Source organism: Thermobia domestica, chromosome 16 (genome assembly GCF_964235325.1).
Source record: "Thermobia domestica chromosome 16, izTheDome1.hap1.1, whole genome shotgun sequence".
NCBI lineage: Eukaryota > Metazoa > Arthropoda > Insecta > Zygentoma > Lepismatidae > Thermobia > Thermobia domestica.
In genome coordinates, this window is record NC_137469.1 from 87,581,707 (window position 1) to 87,606,368 (window position 24,662).

At 35.2% G+C, this 24,662-nt stretch overlaps 1 protein-coding gene across 5 annotated transcripts in view; it reads left to right on the top strand.

Moving 5' to 3' along the window:
* LOC145673227 (cell adhesion molecule Dscam2-like) overlaps positions 1 to 24,662 on the top strand; it is a 510,467-nt gene that overhangs the window by 251,707 nt on the left and 234,098 nt on the right. For all 5 annotated transcript variants that reach the window (XR_014128733.1, XR_014128732.1, XR_014128734.1 and 2 more), the window contains exon 4: positions 22,131 to 22,248. Coding sequence is in view for 2 of the 5 variants with exons in the window: in XM_081742719.1 (XP_081598845.1) it covers positions 22,131 to 22,248 (118 nt within the window). In the remaining 3 variants the exon portion in view is untranslated. The remainder of the gene's footprint in view (positions 1 to 22,130; positions 22,249 to 24,662) is intronic.

Genomic DNA, 24,662 nt, shown 5'->3' on the forward strand with positions numbered 1-24,662 from the left:
ACACTAAAGAATAATTACAGGGTTTTCCAAAGGGAGGAAGATATTTTTAAGCAAGTGTTTTTAACAAGACTGTACATTTGATAGTTTTACACTGTAGTATACTTGTACTTCCTGACTAAACATAATCCTTCCAGCTCAGTCGGCAACTGCTATTAAAAAGGTGTTCAATAGAATAACATATTATTATGTTCAAGAAACACGGATACAAAGATAACACCTAAACAGTGGCTCCTAAACAGTGGTGATGAAACCAATTTCTCTCTCCCTTCCCCCTTGCAAAGTTAAAAACAAGTTGTATGTTAATGGCATTTCACAACTTGAGAGCTCGCACCGCGAAGCCTACAGAACTGCCGTCTATTGCCGCCACTGCACAGTTTTCAAAAATAATCCTCCTGTGTGCGAAAATAGGTAACAGAATGAGTTCTTTGTTACCTAAGTCAGAGATAAATTCATAGTAAATTAAAGGTGACTTTCTCTCCAAGTAAATAAAAGTTTTAAATTTATTATTTTGTGCTGAAGCAATGATATTTAAGCTTTCACCAACCATACGTTCACCTTTTAACTAATACTTTTGTTGCAGCTTTAAAAAAGGTCTGGGTTTGAATAACGATCCTAAGAGAAAGATGTAATTTAATCAAATTTTGCAATCCTGAAAAACTGCCTCTCTAATCCCATAATTCTTTAAAAAGTGTAGGAAAAATTTCTACCCCTCCCCTACCTCCCAAAGGTTCACATTTGTCGCTTGAAAAGATCTGAATTCTCTCCAGTCCAGAACTAGAGTCATATTACGATATGTCTGTCAACCAATAAATCTACATTTTGAATATATAAACACTTAGCCTAACCGGCATAACGGTGGGACGTAAAACTCAAAGATTTATTTCATTTCATTTTATTGAACTTCAAACAACATACTTTAACTATAACTTGATTTAAATGCTAACACCATAAAGTTTATTGAGCTCTAACAACATACTTTAACCATAACTTAATTTAGAATATATAAAAGCATTAACCTGAAATTGATTGAGCTCTAAACAACATACTTTACCATAACTTGAGTTGAGTTGATTTTAGTTTAGTCCCTTTCAGCAGCGAGACTATTTGAGACGTGGACTTACTTATTAACGTGGAATCCTAACCAGATGCCCTGCGCCGGGAATGGAACCCGAGTCTCCCACGCCAAAGGCGCGTACGCTAACCGCTTAGAATCATAACTTGATTTGGAAGTACATTTACTCTTTTGCAGAAATTAATGAAATCGAGTAAAAAGTTATAACATTTTTATAAAATCTGCTTAATGCACAGTAGAAGCTCATTGAATTATCGATTGTTCTATGTTGTTCTTGAATTGGTAATTTCCATGCATACATTTTTATTCACAATTACATCCTCATTACTGCAGGAATGATGAACCTTTTCTACATCAAAAACAACCATATAACTTATGACGCTCTGCATAACCATTGGCGCAAATCCCGGGGGGATGAGGTGGACATGTCCCCTCCAATCTTGGAACTGGGGGGACTGTCCCCTCAATAATCCGATTTGAAATGTGTTTTTTGGGGAGAAATGTGATGATTTGTGTTCAGTTGCCTCAAAGGAAAGTGAAATGAAATGATGTCTCCCAGAATAAACTTCAAATCTGTCCGCCTCCCAATGTTGAAGACAACTCTGCTCCCATTATCCTCCACACCATTGTTTCTCACTTCATAATTATTTTGACCATCGCTATTTAAAAAAAAATCATGGGAACGGTCTTACCTGTCCCCCCCCCCCAATGTTGAAGACAGATTTGCGCCGCTGTGCGTAATCACGAATAACTCAGTCTATTTGCATGATAAACATACTACTGGTGCAGGAGCGTCATTTAGGGAGGGCAGGAGGGGGCAATTGTCTCCCCCAAGAGTTTGAGGAATACATATACTTTAATCGATTGTCTACTAATATACTAATACCATTTATGTCGGTGGTGCTCTTGCTCCCTTTAAGCGAAGTCTAAAATGACGCCCCTGTGCTGGTGCTCCTAACAAAAAATGAAATTCGTATCACAATACTATGAAGTATAGACCTGAGAAAATATGTATTAAGCTATATATTTATTATAAAGTAGATTTTGTGTACACAAAGGACTGTTCAATTGTTCTGGGATTTTTCTCATGGAAAAAGAAATTAATTGGAGTCAATTATGTTCCTATGGTTACAATACATTTTTTAGATAATAATAACGCTAATTGCTGCTGGTAATAATATATTTTTTTCTTTCTTTTACTTTGTGGAACTCAATTACTAGCAACAATTAATGAAAGATTAAAATGAAGCTCTTTTCCCCTTAACCACAGAGACTAGATAGGAAACAATTGAAAGAGTACAATGAAAAAGTTTAATATATCATTAAGTTTCATGCCGGGATTCACCAAAGACAACCTAGTTACCTACCGTTTCTGTTATTGGAATTTTTTTGTGTGTAGAGGAAACTGTGTGCAGAACAGTGTTACCAAACTTTTAACCAAAAATTTTATATAGTGGTAATTTTTAATACTGAATTATGATAATGTATTTCAAATGACATTATACAGAAGTTCGCTATATAAAATTATGTAATATTTACCAGAGATCCTTCAGGCATGCTGCGGTTTCCTTTCCATTATTATTATTATTATTATTATTATTATTATTATTATTATTATTATTATTATTATTATTATTATTATTATTATTATTATTATTATTATTATTATTGAAAACATTGAAAGCCATGGTTGTATTTCACATAGAGCTCTTTTCCAGTACAGTAGGTTCGAATATCACAAAGAGCAAGCGAATTTTTACAATATATTGGTTGTAGATAAACATATAATGATCCGTTACATCAAAGTTTCTGAAGTATTTTTCTTATAACTTGAGGAAACACCGTGTGCGTGGGTTTTCTCGGGGTTCTCCCGTTTTCTCCCACTTTCTTCCTTCCACCATTTCATTCATTACTCATTATCACCGTCTCCTTTAGCCTAACCGGCATATCCGTGGGACGTAAAACTCAAAATTTCATTTCATTTCATTTATAACTTGAGGATAGAATTTATAACTAAAAGTGAATTACGAAGATCTGGCCCCGTTTGATGTCTCTTTACTTTTTGTTTTTGAGTCACTCGCCATAGAGGAAATACGTTATTGTCAACTCAAACTCTACGATAATTTTTTTCCCTTTCTGAAGTTATAATCTGATTCGTTAGAATTAATATTTGTTAGTATAATGCAAAGCATAGTGATATTTGCCAATTAACATTAACAGTAAGACGGTTAATTGCACTTTATTTTCATTCATTAAATATTTTAAAAACTACCTACGTTTCCTACCAATTTACGAAATTCGTCATTATATTCCCACTGTTAAAAAAAAATCTTAAATATCCCTACGTTTAGAAACATTTTCCTACTGTTAGCAACACTGGTGCAATCAATTGAAACGGAAATAAGGGTGTTCCGCTGAAGCAATGTTACCAGTTTAAGGAAAAAGTCGCTAAATCTAAGGATTTGACTTCCAAAATAATGTCAAGAGGGTTTTCCGATTGGTCACATTTTGGTGGTTTTTAAATTACGAATTAGCGATTTTCTTACAAATTTATCAGCTTTTATATTACCAACAATCTACACCCTCCATTCCAAAAGAAACCGAACTTTTGAAAACAAATAGTACCACTAGTGCCATCTGTTGTAATATTTTACCGGTAGATGGCGTAGTCCCTCATTGACAACTGGTATAAATGTCATGACATTTGGATGCACGGCAACAAAGTTATTGCGTTTCAACTGTCAGTGTGTTGTGCACATCGGTCGGAAAATGAGTTTCAAACAACGAGCTGCAATTGAGTTTTGTGTTAAACTGGGTAAAACTTTTAGTGAAACGCACCAAATGCTACAAAATGCATATGGTGATGAGTGTCTATCCCGTACGCAAGTTTACGAGTGGTTCAGGCGATTCAAATCGGGTAGAGAGACGCTGGATGATGACGAAAGATCATGCCGTCCCAGAACCGGATTATCGGAAGAAAACATCGAAAAAGTGCGTGAATTCATCAAACATAACAAAAAATCGTCGGTGAAAGTTATTGAAATGGAATTAGGCATTCCTCAAACAACCGCATACCGCATTTTGACCGAAGTTTTGAGCCTTAAGAAGGTTAATTCGCGGTTTGTACCACACAAACTCACCGAAGACCAAAAAGTTGATCGAATTGCGCATTGCAAAGACATCGTTAAAAGTGCTCGGCAGGATCGAAACTTCTAGAAATCGATTGTAACTGGTGACGAGACGTGGTGTTTTGAATATGAGCCCGAAACAAAGCGGCAAAGTGCTGAATGGAGAGCGCCGGATGAAGGAACACCCAAAAAAAGTCGCTTGGTGAAGTCAAAAGTTAAGGTGATGCTGTTTTGTTTTTACGATTCAAAAGGAATTATCCACAAAGAATTTGTTCAGCCCGGCCAGACAGTCACTGGAGAGTTTTACTTGGGCGTCATGAAGCGTTTGCTGGCAAGAATTCGTCGTATTCGGCCCGAATATCGCGAAATCGGCAGTTGGACTCTTTTGGACGATAATGCACCATCACATCGTTCGCGACTTCTAACTGAATTTTTGGTCAAAAATCACATTATTCGGTTGCATCATCCGCCCTATTCACCAGATCTCGCTCCGTGCGATTTCTATCTGTTCCCGAAACTGCATTTGGCGATGAAAGGAAAGTGGCACGCATCGATTGATGCCATTGAGAAGGCGACGACCGCCGTCCTAAAGACCATTCCAATAAAGGACATGGAGAAGTCGTTTGACAACTTGTTGGAGCGTGCAAATATGTGTATCGATGCAGAAGGGGAATACATTGATTAATAAAAATGATTTGTTCCAAAATGTACATTGCTTTTTTGTTTTTTTAAAACGTTCGGTTTCTTTTGGAATGAAGGGTGTATTCTTGTATAATCAAGAACTACTAGTTGGAACCAGTTTTGATTCACCATGTTACTTTTCTTCTTTTTGTTTGTAGTAATCAGCACAGGCGATGACGAGCTGGATAAACATATAGCGTAAATACCTCTCCACAATCTAATTTTATGTCCTGTTCCCCAAGCTTCTAACAGAGGACAATTCCTAATTCCTAATTTCAATTCTCTTTAAGTTGCACATCTGCCGTTGACAGAAACAAAGAATACACTCTTACCGTTAGTAAGCTGATTAGCTGTCGAAGCTTGCGTTAAAATTTAGTGAAGTTTCCTTGTGGACTTCGATTTTTTTTCTTTGTGGACTTCAAATTTTTACATTTACATTTTGGTACATTTAAAAAAATCGTATAACGTTAGTACTCTATAGTGATAATTGTAACGATACTTTTATTTACTTCAGTTTTCAGCGACTGTTTGTATTAACTGTTTGCCTGACAACAGTAGTAAGCAAATACAGGACAAATGTACGTCGTCCTATATATAATCTTTATATAGGACAAGATTTTTTTTCAATTAATTTTAAATTTTATTGAAACACTCTACCACTAAGCCAACGTGTCTGCCGTGAGAGAAACATGAAAAAGCTTGTGTCAAATACATAATGTGAGAAAAAGCTTGTGTCAAATACATAATGTGAGAAAAATTTAGTACAGTGAGAATGCTTGAAAATGCTTTTTAAAATGTGGTAAAATACAAACGAGAAATAATTAGATTTTTTAAAAAAAAGTACAGAAGTACTTAAAACACAAATAATTAAAATAAAAAAGTCAAAATTGTATATTTTGAACATCTGGCAACGTTTGTAGCAAAGGTATATTTTCAAAACAACTGAAGGATAAGAAATTATATTCTAAAATACAAGACTAGATACTGAATGTCTGCAACTCTATCTTTGTGAAACTGGAATTTCAAAAATGTGAAACAAAATGAAAACTGAAATATTTCAGTCTAACGTCCCACATTTATGCCTGTTAGGCTGAGGGAGACGTTGAAATGATGATAGAAGAATTGATGGAATGAGAAATTGGGAGGAAGCGAGAGTACCCCCGAGAAAATCCACGAGCACGATGTTGTCCACAAACTTATTTGATTGGGGAATGAACCAGGGACTCCCTGCACTAGAGGGAAACACTCTACCACTAAGCCAACGTGTCTGCCGTGAGAGAAATATGATGTTAAATTATATATATCCACGATAGCTAGTGATTCTGTGTAAGTACTATTACAAGCTAAGGGATTAACAAAATATCAAAACATATTTTATTCTGTATTTATTCATAATTTTAGAGAAATTTTGATTTGTAAAGATATTCAACTACTGCAAAGCAGAAATGACTAGAAATTCACAATAGTCAATAATATAGCTAACAGCTAAACCACACTTTTACTGACAACATGCCATATTAAAATGGATAGATTTAGTCATAAAATAGCTAAGAAGACAACACTAGTTCCCACTCAGGACATGTCTTCTACTAGACTTCGATATAGTGAGGAAGTGTAATGCTAACATGAAGATAAAAATCCCATTTAGTGGGATTTTTTGACATTAATATATCGAAAAGAGATAAAGGTATTTTTTAAATCGAAATCGACCAAATATATCAAATTTCTCACAATTATAGGCCTGTATCTAATAACCAGTGTTGTATTTAAGGGAGTATCCCGGGCTTAAGTCCCCAGAAATTTTATTTACTATTTTAAAGTAAATGAAATATCTTACAGAATTTTCACATTTTCAGGGGGAAAAAGTTAGCAAAGTCCCCGAAACAAAATCGTAAGTACACCACTTTTAAAAAAACAAACAGAATTCTCCAGAGGCGGATAGTAAACAGTGAATCATCAATAAGTGCTAAATCAGTGTTAATTGTCCAATTTTTGGCGCGTAGTGTTTTGTTGGTTATGCGGAAATCTCATGCTAGTGGGGAAGTAGTTTGTGAAGTGACTTTCCCATCTTTGATTTTCGAAAATTTCGCTCCACGGAACACAAATTGTGCTCTGGTATTTAAGAGAGAAAAAGAAAAAAGAAATGAACGATGAAAGACAGTGAAATATGAACAAGAAACAACCAACTTCCAAAATGTAGAACCAAGTTATCTAAGTATCGTTATGCTCAGCAGAACGTGATGGCAAATGCACGTTGTAGGGATCCTGCATTTCTGAGGAATGTACTTTCTTGCACTTAATGAAAGCACAAACATGGAACATTGGTATTTATTGACAATTCACTCAGATAATGAAAAAAAAAAAAAAAGGAGTAACAGACAGTACTGGTTTCCTTTCTCAGATTTTATAATTTTTCTTATTATTATAACGTGGAAAATTCAGAAGTACTGTAAAATGGTGCATTTTGTCCCTCGAAATGGAATTTTATAATGTTTCAGATTGGCAACAGTGACAGTAGGTGACGTAGTAAAACTCTGATTAACAGGTTGATATTGATAAATGATTGAATCTATAATACAGACATTGAAAAGAGCCACAGAGTTGAGTTGAGTTGATTTTGAGTTTAAGAACTACAGAGTTAGGTGGTATCGACAGGCCCTTTATGTTAAGCCATTTATATCTAAAAAGAGAAAGAAGATTAACATATGAAGGCGGATTCTGTGAAAGATGGAGTTTAAATAAAGCATTAGTGAATTACAAATTTCATGTAATTTCGATCCTTTGGGAGGAACACGGTGGTTACCTATATATTCCCATGGGGTCGTTTTCGACCCACCTATAGACTACATATCTTCCCACGGTAGCTACATTGATATTCCCAAAAGGTCGATTTCGACCCTACCCCCATACAGATGCACTTATTAGAAATATCAAACTACTTTCACCATTTTAGCAATTACTGACACTAACTAATTAATATTTATAAATATAATCGAAATCCGTGACGAAAAATAATTCGGGAATATATTGGTTAAGTGGTATAGCGCTTATCTCTGGTGCGTTGAGTACTTGGTTCATTCCCCGGTCAAATAAGTTAGTGATAGATAACATCATTATCCGTGGATTTTCTCAGGATACTCCTGTTTCCTCCTACATTATCATTCCACAAATTCTGTCATTATCATTCACTTTACCTTAATCATCCGTCTCCCTTAGCCGAAAGGGCATAATCGTGGGACGTTAAACTTAAAATATTTCATTTAGTTTCATTTAAATTGTTTGTGGTACTGGTACACTCGTAGCTAATTGTGTCACTGAGTTTGTCCCTAATGTGAAAATAAATATTGTGCGGTCAAAATAAAGCAAAAGTGATATCAGTATATTGAATCTACTAGGGTATACTATTTATAGTGGTTTTACAGTTCTGATTTTTACAGTTATGACTTAGAAAATAGGTTTCAATAAACAAAGTATGCTGAAACTAGTTCAACTGAGAGATAAACGTCTATAATTTCATCGTGTATATGTCATCTGTAAAACTATTTTCTTCACAAATAACGAAAATACAAAAAAAAAAATAAAGAATAAAAGCGTACAAGAACTGATTAAACAACAGTAGCAAAGCTGCTATAGTCTCCAAATTCTGCTATGTTCTGTAGGATGTAGACCGCTTTTATCTCCAAATTTTGATGTTGCCTTTCGTTTAATAATTTATATTATTAAAAAAGAAATAAAATTGAAACCATTTTACTTGGAATGACTCTTGGGAAAAAACATGACACTCCATATATTGTTATATGTGTCTATATTCTCCAAATTCTGATATTGGTTTTCATTTAACAGTTATCTTAAATAGAAGGAAAATTGAGAAAATTATACTTGGAATGGCTCCTGTGATGACTTACAACTTAGTCTGTAGTACTTCCTATGTTGTAGACTGTTATGTTTTCCAGATCCTAATATTAACGCTTCGTTTTACATTTATGAGAGAGGAGGATACCACAAATCATACGCCTGAATAACAGTAACAAAAGTAAAGTGTAATTTTTTTTGCAGGATAACAGTAAACTAGTGCATACAACTTTCAATACATAACTAAGATACTACTTGATTTTACAGTATTTTAGTAACAAAGAAATATACATATACAAAAACTATGGAAACTCAAGTATGCACTGGCGCAAATCCCGGGGGGACATGTCGCCCTCTAACCTTGGAACTGGGGGGACTGTCCCCGCCTTCAAGAATCAGATTTGAAATGTGTTTTCTAGGGGGGATGTGATGATTTATGTCCGATTGCCACAAAGGAAAGTTAGATGAAATTGATGTCCCCCCAGAACAAGCCTCAAATCTGCCCGCCTCCCAATGTTAAAGACAACTCTTTTCCCTGATCCTCCACAGCATTGGTTTTCAACTTCATAAATATTTTGACCATCGTTTAATAAAAAAAGAAAGAAAAAAGAAAAGAAAAGAAAGAAAGAAAGAAAGAAAGAAAGAAAGAAAAGAAACGGTCTTACTTGTACCCTCCAATGTTGAAGACGGATTTGCGCTTCTGCTTCTCCTTAATGATATAACGTACATATATCTGTCGTCCCTCAAGGAACTTCTGAAAGGATATTTATACACATTTTTGTGCCCTGCACTCATGAACTACCCTCTAATATAAATTGGCCTCTCTTACTGCTAGTTTGTTAGCGTACGCGTCTTCGGCGCGGAAGAACCTGGGTTCGACTCCTGCCAGGAGCTCATATAGTTCGAGTCCCATGTTAAGCTGTAGCTCTACGTATCAAATGGCCTTGCTGCCGAAAGGGAAGCTAAACCCCAAATCAATCAATCAATCAATCTATTGTAAGCTCTAATTACAAGCAATCTTGTCGTAATAAGAAAAGGCTTTATAAACGTTTTATACGTTTTAAGCATCTTTGTTTGCACTTTTGGTACTTTATACAAATTTATTAACTTTTGGAAGTGGTACTGTTTGAAAACTTTCACCTGCAGTAGCGTTAGTACTATTGACATAGGTGCAAATAGGATTTCCAAGTCACCGATATTTTTGTAAGGTTTAACCACATACTTCATGGTTTAAATTACTGTAATACTCTTCATCTGTTTTGAGGATTATGAGTAGATGCCAGTAATTTTATTTTTCAAAGTAGACAACCCTAGGCGCAAGTGGTTATATTTTCGATTTGTATCTTTGTGACATTGTCGTGTTTAAACATGATTTTATGTTACTCTAAGAACAAATATAATATTCACTCCAATGGCTGTTTTCTAAATTATTAGCGCTACATAAAGTGAAGGGACGGTAACCAGTGGTAGAGTGGCTTGCTTACTTCTGGTACGTGGAGTTCCTGTTTCGATCCTCGCCCAAGTAAGTTTGTGATGGACAACATCCTGTTCGTCAATTTTCCTGTGGTACTCCCGTCTCCTCCTATATTTTAATTTTATTGATCATTCCATCATCATTCACTTACTTTATCATCATCCGCCTCCCTTAGAATAAAAGACATAATTGTAGGACGTCAAACTGAAAGATTTCATTTCAATTTCGTTATATAAAATTCTTAAAGTTGATGACAAGAGCGTAAGGACTTATAGGCTATTTTCTTCTTTTAGACGCTAGGAGCATAATTTCAGATTTAACTTAGTGGAGGTAGTGACAACACCAGATTTAATTTCTTGGAAGGCAAATGGAGTGACAAAGAAAATTTTAGGAGAGACGACTAAGCTATTTCTTTGTATACGGAAAAGGATAGTTTTATATTATTTGACCTATATATGTCAAGTAATACAACATATCTGGGGAGCAGACTCGTCACAAGTAGGGTATCCAAATACTTACCTCTTCTGGCATCGTCACTATGGGGAAGAAAAATTCTCCGCCGATATAACTAAGAGTTTCACGTCTTTTATTTTCACGTTCCTCCCACTTTCTTCATTCCACCATTTCTTTCATTTCTCATTATTACCGTCTCCTTTAGCCTAACCGGCATAAGCGTGGGACGTGAAACTAAACGATTTTATTTCATTTATTTCTAACGCGGATAGCCTTTTCGAATGCACTGTATTCTTTTTTCAGTTTATATTATGATCAAAATAAACATGAAACTACCATATCTACGACTTTGTAGCATTAAATGAAATCGTCACGATGCATGAAATGAGGTCACTGTTAGATGAGCCTAATTTTTCTGTATAGGTCTCTTGATGCAAATACTGCGCTAGGACAACGTTCGCTTAGAGGTAAACAGTAACGTCAGCGTTTATCATTATATCCACTATTACATTTACGTACTTTCCCCTCCCCCTCTCTTCACTTTTTTTCCTGCTTCATGTCAGCTAAGCATTACGGCCAATAGCACGTTATAATTTATTAAGCTTATAAAACGCAGCGGTTTCCTATCGCTTGTATCAACATGTAGCCTATCATTACATCTACGAAAATAAAAGAAAAATAAAAAAATAGAAGGGAAATTAAACATTTATTCTTCCCTCTCGCCAGGGTACGTGCGTGTATCGAGCTCATTCAAGGTTCCCATGTCGTTGCTGAGAGCTCTTTTGGTCTGCTGGAGGTTTCACATTGTAACGAACTTGTTAACAACAAAATCCTGAATTTCATTTCCATGTCCATCAAAATATAACTTTCGCAGCGTTGAAGTGAAGAAGAGACCACAGTTTTGATGACAGCAATTTCCTTTGTAATTGAAACCTTTCTCTTTCACACACACACCCATACACACAAATCACATATGTGAACAGCCTTCTGTCTTCTTTAAACAACATTGACTCCATGTTCCTTTCCAAAATTACTTCCGTACAAGAATAGAAGGTTATAATAGTGTGTATGATACTATCAACAATTGATATATAGGAGGGTCACTTGAAAAGTTCGTGGAATAAAGCACAATACATCTAAATTAAAGCCTTTATGTCAGCGTGGAAAGCAAATTCCTTTAAGACTGCTATATGCTCCTTCATCGTTGTTTTATGCTCATCGTCTGAAGCAAAATAGAATTCCATCAAAGTATTTTTTAGCCTAGGCAAAGGACGGAAATCAAATGCCAAATCTGAATGAGGCGACTCGTAGTACGAAATCATACGATCACGCATTTATTGTAACTTTTGCAATGACATTCGTATGGGAACGAGCATTGTCGTCATTACGGTTACCATCCGTCCTGATTTTGTCGGTACAGCCCCGACTTCTGAAAAAAATCTCCCACATCCCGACGTAGCTATCTCAAGATAGCATGTCAAGACTTCCATGTTTATTGACGAAGCACGTGATTATTATTATTATTATTATTATTATTATTATTATTATTATTATTATTATTATTATTATTATTATTATTATTATTATTATTATTATTATTATTATTGGAATTTAGTTTCAACATTATCATATAAAGCGTTCAAAATAAGAGGAGACACAACAACAGCGGCAGACAACTACATATCATATAGACCTATACATAGGCTCATACTATTTAAGTTGGCCATCCATGTATTAAAATGCGTATGTCTATACAATATATTTGTGACCAATTTCCTTTCGGCAATGAGATCTCGAAAACTACAAGCTCTAGAAACGTGCCTTTTTAGCTTCTCGTTTCCATGTTTTCTGTGGGTTTCTCGATTATCATTGAACATTTTTAGGAAAAGTGTCATCACTTTTGTTTCCAATGTTTCGGTGGTCGTTTCGAGCCCATTAGATTAACATTGTCCCTGGGTCGCATTGCTCAAGTTGATATTATTGTCAGACATGCAGTAGAAGAGCTACGTATAACGGATTGACGGATATTCCAGGCGCCTTGCTCTAATCTCAATGACAAGGTAACATGCTGACAACCTCGAAGGTTTGTAATGACGCAATGAGTGTACAGGGATGTGGATTTATAAGCAAAAAAAATCAATTTTATATCATCTACCATTTGTGCAAGTTTGCCACGAACACCGCAATATCTCTTCTATTAAAATGTTTTTTTTAATATTTGTCTATAACACTTCACTCCCATTGTGAGTCTTCCCGCCCTTCAGTTGTATCTGCAAACGGACATGTATATAGTGAGGAAGTGTGAAGGAGAGTTATGCTCATATTAGAATGGTAATACTTTTTATTATATATAACTAGCAAAATACCCGTTCTTCGCACGGAGACAATGAGTTTCATTTTGGACATAAAGGGGTGAATTTGGATTTAAACGGCACCGGAAGGGTCACAGTTCATCTCAGAGACCTCGAGAATTGTGGATCCGACTCTAGTATCTTTCATTTTCGATCATTTTTAAATATCTCCTTGCTCCTATCCCTAAGTTGAACCTTCAAAGTGAAATGATAAAAACCATCTTAGACCCGAACCTCATCTATGTGGCAAGTTTGATCGAGATTGATCTCGTGGTTCAAGAGTTACTAAGTTTTATTTATGTTTATATATATTCCCCTTCTCTTTCTTTGTAGTGTCAAATTGAAATGATAAAATCACTCCCAGAACCGAATCTCATCTATGTTGAAAATTTGATCGAGATCCGTCGGGTGGTTCAAGAATTATTAAGACAAACATAGTTGCTTACTGCAGGTATATACACCAGTGTTCAGTGCTAGGACGTTTCCAACGAAATCCGCTGAAATGCGCCTCCAATATATGCTACGGTCTTGGACATGTCCAATTTTACGAATACTCAGGGAGACAGTGCTGAGACCGCCACGCCGTGCAATGTTGTTTGCTTCAGGAAGGTTCCGTGGAAGGACGTTATTATTTCAACCCGTTATTAGTACAATACTGACTCAGAACATTTCCGATCATTTATAGCAGTGTACGCCTTATTTCATGTCCGCCTGGAACACTTTGTTTCGTAAGTGTAATTTCAGTATTTATGATTCCATGGCTGCTAAATCAATACCAAGCATGGTGCAGCGAAATACGCCATGGCTTGTGCAGAACTGACTGCAGAAAACAAAGATTTTTTCATTTGTTCCGCATGTTCCTTGTAACATCGGTGTAGTTTTTTAAAGTCACAGTACAATGACACTGTTTCTTTATCTTTTCATGAACTAAAACTTTTCAGTTTAGAACTTCATTTCAACTTTGGATATTCTTATTTTTATATTTTATCTTTTTATCTTCATCTTGCACTCCGGTAGTTCTATATTTTGCTTCAGCCATGTTGTGTACTAATATTTGAGTTTATATAATACAGACGATGTAAACAGTTGCAAGATTTATTACAGGTTTCTAGTAGTATCCTAGACTTGGCGTAATTACCTGCACGTGTTGGTAAATACGCCACTTTGTAACACTTTTTCTTTTACCTTGGGTACAAAATAGAAGAGAGTCGCATCATTGCCACGTTTTTTTCTACACGCCGAAAAGGCTACTCTGCAACGTTCATGTCTTGTTATTTTTGTTTCATGAAAATTAAGACCATAAAAAATACAACACCCTTAACATGGTGTATTTACCTGCACCTACCTTATATATAGATATATAGAGCCTATGGGACAATCAATTGATCAATTAGATACATATGATTCGCTCTTCACTGAAGATACATTTTAGGTAACTGCGAAAAAGGAACATCGAAACATTTCTCTTCCTTCTTGCCCTACCGCTCTTCTCCTCGAATAACTGCATGAAATATCCCTACATTTTGCTTTGGAAAGTTGTCAACCGTAGTCAAGATACAAATTTAATTTCTTCTTGACTTGACCATTTCCCCTTACTAGCATCATACTAAGATACTGTTAGTACGTCGGTTCATCTGTCCGTACGTACACCATTACTTCAACCGATAACGCTTGAAAGAAAGCAATTTTTTTTTTCAATTTTGTTTTTGCAATAGCGAAAGCGACTATCTCGACTAAGTTCGTTAATGGAGTGAATTTGTTAACATCTTCATGGGAAACTAAGGCTTTAACGTACTGTATCGTTTAAAATCCATGATATTCTCCAATTTGTATGCAACCTATACAGCAGTAAAACATTGTTGGTTGCCTATGATTAAAGTATATATATATATATATATATATATATATATATATATATATATATATATATATATATATATATAATAACTTTCCTTATTGCATAAAATTTATTAGCCTTTATTTTCGTGTGATCCTCTTTACTATCTAACAGACTTTACCTTTTCCAGTACTTGATCAAAATAGTTTCTGTACTATTCAGCAGTGATTGTTCTATCAGGTAGAAAATAGCCAGTAAGAAGGACATCTGCATACTGAAACAACTGAAATAGAGAGAACCTGACCCATTAACTATGAACTACGTCTCAGGTTTAAAGAAATTTATGTATTAATGACTTTAGGTGTTAAAGGACTTTCGGAACTTGAATGAATTCAATGCAGTTCCACAATCTGTCTAGCAAGCCACAACTACAGTAAAGTCGCGAATGGGACTGAAATTTCCTCGTACTTTTTTTTTTTTTTTTGTTTTGGAGATTTTCTACGAGTACAGCACTGAACAAATGAACTACGTGAGTCCTTCAATATATAAGTTTCTTTAAGCTGTAAAATATTGAATTTTAAGATACACTTGTAAACTACACATACGTGTATAGGTGAGTCCTTCCTCACTTCTCCATATAATTCCCATTCAAATTCAAGCATTTGTTTCACCGTTGCATCAATTTATCCAAATATTTTGCAAAAATTCAGGTCTCTGGCTATTTAACACACTACTTACATTCCGCTTCACGTCTTCATCTGTTTCGAAACGTTCAGCCTGGAATGCACACTTTCGCACCGGGGAAAGGTAGAAGTAACTCGACGCTAAATTGACGCTGTACGGAGAGTGGGACAGCCGTTTCCACCCTAATTCTTCAATTTTGCGTCTTGTTACCGTGCTGAGTGGGACAGCCGTTTCCACTCTAATTCTTCAATTTTGCGTCTTGTTACCGTGCTGAGTGGGACAGCCGTTTGCACCCTAATTCTTCAATTTTGCGTCTTGTTACCGTGCTGAGTGGGACAGCCGTTTGCACCCTAATTCTTCAATTTTGCGTCTTGTTACCGTGCTGAGTGGGACAGCCGTTTGCACCCTAATTCTTCAATTTTGCGTCTTGTTACCGTGCTGAGTGGGACAGCCGTTTGCACCCTAATTCTTCAATTTTGCGTCTTGTTACCGTGCTGAGTGGGACAGCCGTTTGCACCCTAATTCTTCAATTTTGCGTCTTGTTACCGTGCTGAGTGGGACAGCCGTTTCCACCCTAATTCTTCAATTTTGCGTCTTGTTACCGTGCTGAGTAAGACAGCCGTTTCCACCCTAATTCTTCAATTTTGCGTCTTGTTTCCGTGCTGAGTGGGGCTGGACGTTATCGTCAAGAAGAGACCAGGTCGCTTATGTTCAATTGCGTTTTCCTAGAAAAGAGTTCTGGTTCGACATAAGTCATCAGGTCTCTTGTCAATAGGTGATGAAGTAGAGAAGGATCTGTGGTAAATATCCAGGGCCCTGATCTTTTAGCAAAAGATTTGAACAAATTGATGCAACGGCCAGACAAATGCCTGAATCTCAATGGGGAATATGTGAAGAGGTGAGGATGTTTCCACCTACACATGTATGCATAGATCACAAATGTATTTTAAAAAATAATTTTTTACAGTTTAGGGAAACATATTTTGAACGATGCAGGTATAATATTTATTTTTAAACCAACTTATTATTACAACTAATTCTTGAAACAAAAAAAAAGCGTTATACATACTATCGCTATATTGTGTTTATTGAATCTTTCTAAAATTGCTAAGAACAAAAGTTGTTCTATTTTGTTCGGGTTTCAACAACAGTCCCTTACCATACCTATTCTGCGGTAATATATATCTTCTCTCCGGGCGCCTTTCTTACCGAAGATAAACACTCTACCACTGAGCCACCATGCCCAATTTCTATAGTAATAAAGTTTTAATTGTCGCCAGAGTTTCTCACTATAAACAACAAGATTTTGTATAAGAAACTGCGTAGTAGTCCAAATGTAAAACTTTTTTTCATGTCCTCATTTATCCTAAATGTTGAAACCTTCAGTCCTTGTTTCAAAGATTATACAAAGTAAGACCTGAAGCTTGATTACCTTCTTTTTACTTTTTTATTATCTTGCTGTTTATGAAGTGCTTCAAATACCTCTTCGCTTGCATGTTAAAGAGGGTATCTAGTTCTTATTCTGGAAGCTTCACTTGATTTTGGCTCAGGTTCAGTAGTGGAGATAATAAATATAACAATGTCTTCTAGGACACTTATTGTTTTAGTGCTTAAAGGTACGAAGAAGGAACTTCTATAAAGATCAAATGAAGCTTGTTAAGTGACGTCATCGTTTCTCGTAGGATCCACTTTCATTTTTAGAAACTCTATAGTTCCTGTGTCAAGTTACACAATTACGATCTCTTAACGAACGAGATTCTGGCTAATGGTTTCGTTTTCTTGAACAGTGAAAAATTGTTACCTTAGATCTTATTACTAACGATGATGTTTAAAACAATGAAGTTAGAAATGTGAACTTGTCTTCATCATTGTTAGTATTGTATCAAATTTAGAACGTTTGGTTTGCGTTTTCTTGTCGTAAAGTTCTTGACTTAATTTGCTGTCTTTTCTGAGATTGTTCTTCCAAAGTTTTCATCATTGAAATAAAATTTTGCCTTCAGGAAAAGTGGGTGTTTACGAGCAAATATACATAATTTCGCTTAAACATTGTTGAAATTTGACGAAATATACAAGCGAAGAGTAAGAGAGTTCATACAAATAGTATATCTTTTATGCTTTCAAACTATTATCCCATTTTTACTACTTCAGTTTATTTCTTCAGTTCTTAATTACAATTAAAAAATGTATGATATTATCCAGCATCCATGCACTTACACGTAATTAGTTCAAACAGTCTCTCTTCACTGGATGTAGGTACTTCTTATTGTGAGAAAAATATTGAAACATACATTGTTCTGTTTGTGTATGTTGTATGTTATACTATACGAATATAAGACACTAATATTCAACTCAGCAGAGACGTGTACTGCGAAATTAACTGTAAACAGTTGTTAGGCTTAAAGGTTAGTCAGATTTATGCCGATTATCGAACGATAGACCTGCAGTGAAGTAACCTGCGTGTATGTGGGGGGGGACAGAGGGTGGAAGGGTACATCTGCCCTTCAATTTGAACTCTCGTCATTCGATGGGAGCACGTTTCAAGATAAAACTTTCTTACCCAGCAGGACAGTGCCATACACATCTAAAGACATTGTGCATTTCTTGAGCGAGTTTTTTTTTAATGTGTCATCTCTAAAGGATTATGGGTACCACTTCACACCATTTCTTCTCGGGGTGTTATCTTAAAGGTAATATCTATAACAACAGGTCACACACACTGGAGAATCTAAAGAAGAACAAATTATATTAACAACATCAGTGCACACGTGCTTCACAAAATGATCTCAGACATAGTAAAACGAGTTCTTATTTACATTACTGAACTGGGCAGCAATTTGGAGAATATATTATGAAAATAAACGTTAAAAAGAGTTCATATGTTGTGAAAATATATATTACTATATCAAATAATATGTAGTAGTATTATTTAATGTTGTTTGGTTTTTATTATTACTTTTATGTGCGCGATTTTTGGACCATCCGTTATAAATATCATTTAATGTTGGGATTAGTTTAAAAGGGTAGGTTAGTCCTTCCCTGTTTCTTTTTTAATGCTCTCTACTGACGATAAATTTTGATGCATATAGTGATAAGAAAGAGCTCCCTCCCTCCAGCGAAAAAGAATACACTATATAACTATTTTTTAAAAAATCTTATATCGATTAAAGAGAGTTTCTGGGAAATAAGTTTTGTTTAACATGACTGTATAATACTTGTGATATAAGACATGTTGTATGAGTGGATTACAAATGGAGTATACTGCAGATTAGCAGAATGAATTTTTAATATCACTACAGTAAGGAAGGCCAGCCTTAAGCGCCTTCTCCCTTGCCTACGCCATTGATTTACAGTGTGGATTTCGCATATGCTTTATTTGAAAAGTATGGTTGAATACGTAAAATATATGAATTTCAGAGGGCACGGTGGCTAAGTGGAAGAGCGCTTATCTCTGGTGCATAGGGTCCCTGGTTCAATCACCGGCCAAGTAAGTTTGTGGTGGACAAAATTGTGTCCGTGGGTTTACTCCTGTACTCCAGTTTCATTCCACTTGTTCATTCCACAAATTCTTCCATCGTCATTCACTTGCTGTAATCACCGTCTCCCTTAGCATAAAGGGCTTAAACATGAGACGTTAAACTGAAAGATTTCATTTCATTTGATGTATCAATTTCAATCAGTTCTCACAGTTCTGCCTACCATAGAAGCAACTCTTCGTGTTGTTTTCTTAAATGCAACATGAATTCACTTTTATTATTCTTTCCTACAAAGTTTTAATAGTTTATATGTAGTCCTAATATTGGAATGCATTACTTTGTTTAGCGATTTGGTTTTCGTTTCCATTTTCCACTTCAAATCATAAGAATCACTTGAACGATATTATAATATAACAAACCAAGAAATGGACTGTGTATTGACTTTTAGTGCTCTTAAGCTCTGACTATCCTGAAAAGTAATAAAGGAAATCACTAATACCTCCCTTCCCAATAGCTCCTTCAACTAATAACAGTATATAAACACAAGAACAACGGCTGCACAAAACAAGTACATGGACTCGTCGAATAGGGAATATAACATCTAAACTGATATTTTTTTGTGATCGAATCACAGAAGCACTACTAAAGCGTTTGAAATGAATTTTGGAATACCGTTATTGTCTACTTCAGGGTGGGATTTTATCATGTCACTTTAATTAACATATCCATCTTAAAGGGAAATTTTAATGCTCACGCACTCTTGAAGATAGAAAGATGAAACTCAGTATATACGAGGGCGAATCAAAAAGTTCTCGGACTGTTGTAGTTTTAGCAATTGTGATGCAATTGCAGTGAATCTTGTCCAGCACAGTCCTTACGCTGCTTAATTATGAATCTAATAAGTGTCAACAAGTTTTATCGAGCAACACTCAACCATCAAGTTCATGTGCAAATGAAGTAAAATCGGTTTCAGAGACTCTGATAGCCTTAAAAATTGTTTAGCGCCAAGAGATGTTTAGCTCTTCCCAAAGTCTTTGATGTACTTTGGATGTGAAAAGTACCCTTCAAAGAAGAGACCAAATCGAACCTGACGGCTAAACTTCAGAAGATACCAACAGAAGATTTTTACAGCAATCGCATCGCAGCCGGTGTTTACAGCAATCGCATGATCGCTGAAACAAGTGTGTGTATGTGAGTGTTCCGAAGGTACCTCCTTTGAAGGCAATTAAGTAAATGTGTAATTATATTGTGATAATAAAGAGCTATAATTACATTTTGACTCCCCCTTGTAAACTTTTTAAAATAAATAAACACGTGTCGGATCGTTTCTAAAATTGTCTTTTCATTATGGAAAGGAGTCAATTTTCTGTTGTTTTTTTTCTCACATTAATAGCAATGTTGTCTATTATTTGTGATGGCATCACCGGAGAACAACTGAGCAGTTTGGAATGAATTTTGGAGTTAGTACCTACCTTGTGAAATTAGTACCTATCTTGAACCGGGTTCTTGTCGTGTCAATTTGATTAAAGGGCGTGTCCTAAGGGGAAAGGGAAGGTTCAAGATTTATGCACAAAGATTGAATATATCACTAGTCCCTCAAGCTAAGAATATGAAACTTGGTATATAAACTCCTCATTATGAGTAAGCGGACACGTGTCTTAGGGGAAGGAGAAGGGGGTATTTCTATATTTGTTTTGACCACATTAATATGTACGCGTACGTTCTTTGTTATTTATGAACCCATGAAAATGCCTTCCTTGTCTGAAACATATTCTGGCACGTAATCTCAAACTGGGCTGCTATCATGTCGCTTTGATTAAAGGATGCATTCTGAGGAGTAAGAAGCTTCAAAATTCGTTCGAGTTCCAAAAACTTGGCCTAATATGGATTGAAGGGTGGCCAGGTTTGTGGAAAAGCTGGGTAATCGGAAATAGGGCTTAAAATGAATAATACAATACTGTACTTGTATGTATTGATTGCTTTAGAATACAACAGAGAATAAACTGCCCAAATACCATTAAACAAAGGAAAATTACGTACTTTATGAAGGCATAGAGCCTTTATTATACATGAAAATGAAATTTAATGAATACACACTGCATTAAGATAACCTGCATTAGTAATAAGATAACCTTCAGAAAAATACTTTATGAAAACATGAATGGGTCTGCGCGCAGCGTTTTTTTTTTTTTTTTCGCACTGCCAGGGTGCGCCCGAGTTATCCGGATTGCCTGGTTATGAAGTGCTGCGTTTTAGTGACTGTAAAAAAATAGTGTCTTATGGGTTTTAATCATACACTTTCATTAAAAAGCGTATCATAAGGGGTGAATAGGATTTAAATATTTTCTACAAGTATCTTCCTTTTACTTACAATGAATATTGCAGCTGGTAAAAAAAAATGACCATATGTAGAGTCATTTTCGCATGTGATTAGCGTCATACTAAGTGCCTGACGACTGCATGAAACATATGTTAGTCGAACTCTTTAGTATGGCGTTAGTCACGCGTGAGAACGAGTTTGAATATGACTGTATATTTTTTCTTAAACATGATTAGGTAACATCTACAAAGTTTCAAAGATATATTCCCAAATTAAAGTAGATGTCCCAATTCGAGATAGGAACAAGTTAATCAATTTTATTTAAACTCTGTTACTATTTCTTCCTCTCTATGATTTAAAGCACGCTTTCATAACTGGTGTGTTGCTCAATCGCATGGACTGGATTTCGATGTTTCAGAATTTAAAAATGTTTACATCAACGAAAGGCCTCGAAGTTTAGGGACGTATTTTATTTTTACCACGAAGCTTTTAGTAATAAGTTAAAAATCAATTTTGAGACACCCTGTACCAGTCAACATTACAAACTACAGCGACAATGTTCCATTCTATTTTATGCCGCGTACGGTGTCATCAGTGAAAAAAGAATTCAAAGCGTTGATTTAGAGATTCATCAGAATTGGTGGTATATTTTATATTCTGTACTTCCTGATTAGCGTTATTCAATATGGTTGTGCATTTATTATTATTATTATTATTATTATTATTATTATTATTATTATTATTATTATTATTATTATTATAAAACAATACAATGTAAGTATTTAATAAGACTACTTTTTTTCAGAACGAAGAGGAGTCATTCCACCAACAATTGTGGAGCACACTTCTGTTGTACATGCAACGTTGGATGAAGGAGCTGTCCTAATGTGCGTTTCTCAAGGATGTCCTTTACCAGATTTCAGGTAAGCTTAATGAAACTTAAATACTTTCAGTAGGACCAATTTTACTTAATTTTCAATTATTTTCTGTTGAATACACAATGACTGGTCATTTCAGCAATCTTTCTATATATAAAAGAAGTCATGAGTGACTAACTGATCAATTTCCACATGCCAAACTGGTTAAGCTAGAAACTTGAAATTTGAACAGTACAGGGGATTTGTGATGCAGGGTACCATTAAGGAAAGTTTCTCGGAGATTAGGTAAAAAAGGGGAAATAGGAATGGCAATTATTGTATTAAAATGTCCATATTTCGCAATCTCTGAAGGTTAGACATGAAAGTTGGTATTTGGACTTTGTCAGCGGCGAAGCGTAATCCCACAAGTAGTGTAGGTCTAATAAACAAATATTCCCATTCTACCTCCACTACAGATATGTTGAAGTGCAGTTCATATTTTCTTCTGTATGGGGTTTGCAGGGGGGATGAGGGGGAGTTTCCTCCTCACTTGCTGTTTTCATTTCCTGCATATTTGAAAATGGAGGGAGAAGAAAAGAAAGTACATTATTACTGTTAGCTGTCAAATTTCTTGGATAAGCGTTTGTTACTTGCATCTCCCACTTTAAAGTAAGTACAATACTGCATTTAATTAATGCATCACGTGATAATGACTTCACTAGAAATGTTAATCCTCAGAAGAAACTTCATTTGAATCAACACAAGATATTTAATATTGTATTCTATGAAGTGGCATATTTAAGGCGGTGGCTTCACGGCTTAAGCACTCACCGTAATTATATCGCTTTTTAAAAATATTATAGCAGAAAATATATATAGCAAAATTTTCACATTTCCAGGTATAAAGTTAACAAGCCCCTTCCAAAAGAAGCAAAGCTCCTCGAAATAAAATTGTAAATACTCCACTCATTATATGAAATGGAAAACTCAACTAAAATTACACACAAATATTATTATTTTATCCTGTACGGTAGAGTGAATGTATCTAACTTATATGCTACCAGCTATTATGGACCAGGCCTCATGTAGGAAAAAACACAGCTACTGTGAATAGCTCCTGAGAATCTATCTATTAAAATGCTACAATAGCAACTAAAAGCGCCTGAGCTCCAACCTATAACTTTGGCTTTCAAATCTTTCATTTACGATTATGTGTGATTTCACGTTTAAGAGAGACAAACATTTTAAGTATTTGTACTTTAAATAGTCTACATTAGTTAACTATATCTTTCTCATAAAGTTTATGATATAAAGTTATTGTTCAAAGCCTTTGTATTTTAATAAGCCTTCTCTAAAATCAATGCATGTGAATTGTGCTTCCATCTTCCGAGTTCTTTTAAACTATGTTCATATATTTGTGGTCAATTCTTTCGACAATGAGATCTCGGAAACTACATGCTCTAGAAAGATGACGTTTTCAATGATCGATTGGAAATTTTGCGTAGATTGTCCAGTTCTAATTGAATATTTTAAAAAACATGGCAATTATTTCTTTATTACATTTTTTAGGGTACGCTGGAAGCGTTAAAATAAAAAAAACTAAAGCATCATATCCTATGCGTTATACATTCCAACACCACAGGAATGTTGTATATTGTGGTTATATATGTCTCAGGCGTTTGTTCCGTGGCCAAATAATAATGAAAAAGGAAGGATAACCATTTCTCGAGTCTTAAGATAAATCTTTATTTTTTGAGTGTTTTGCAAAATGAACACCATATATATAACTGACATTATAATTAATTGTATATGTAATGTATTTGCTTACTACATACTATATGCAAGAGGAAAGAAAACACTGGTCATACATGAATCAGAAACTCCAACCGGAAGTAGGATAAATCTTGCAAACGGTGCGAGATATTGAGAAAAAATAATCAAAAAATCTCCCCTTTATGATACCCCTTGCCGATGTTTTTAAAAATCAAGACGTCTTTCACTTGTGTCTGTAAAAGGACATGTATATATGTTGTGAGGAATGAGAGAGAGATTTATGCTGATATGCGAATGATGTGCTGTGTAGAGAGCGCAGGTTCAGCTAGTATATACTTAAATTAAACAAGTTATCACTAATAGAAATACATAATTCTGCACAGAAACTTCTTACTCTATGTTAAGAAAATCATTTACTAACATATTAGCATTGAAAGTAACGCTAAAACTAAACTCCTAGAGGCTACAACGACTCACCAAAGGTAGTCATCAACCTGGTTCGGCTAATAATATAAGTAGATTTCGAGTGGTAGTAATTGTTTACACATTAAAATATCTTCTGTGATTACATTTACTAGTATTCTCACCTTTTATATTGAAATCACAAAACGATGATACGTATTAAACAATTTTATTCGTTGATTTTCTTTGAACGAATATGCACATAGACTGTATTGCAATCGTACATGTTTGTTAGGTTTCTATCA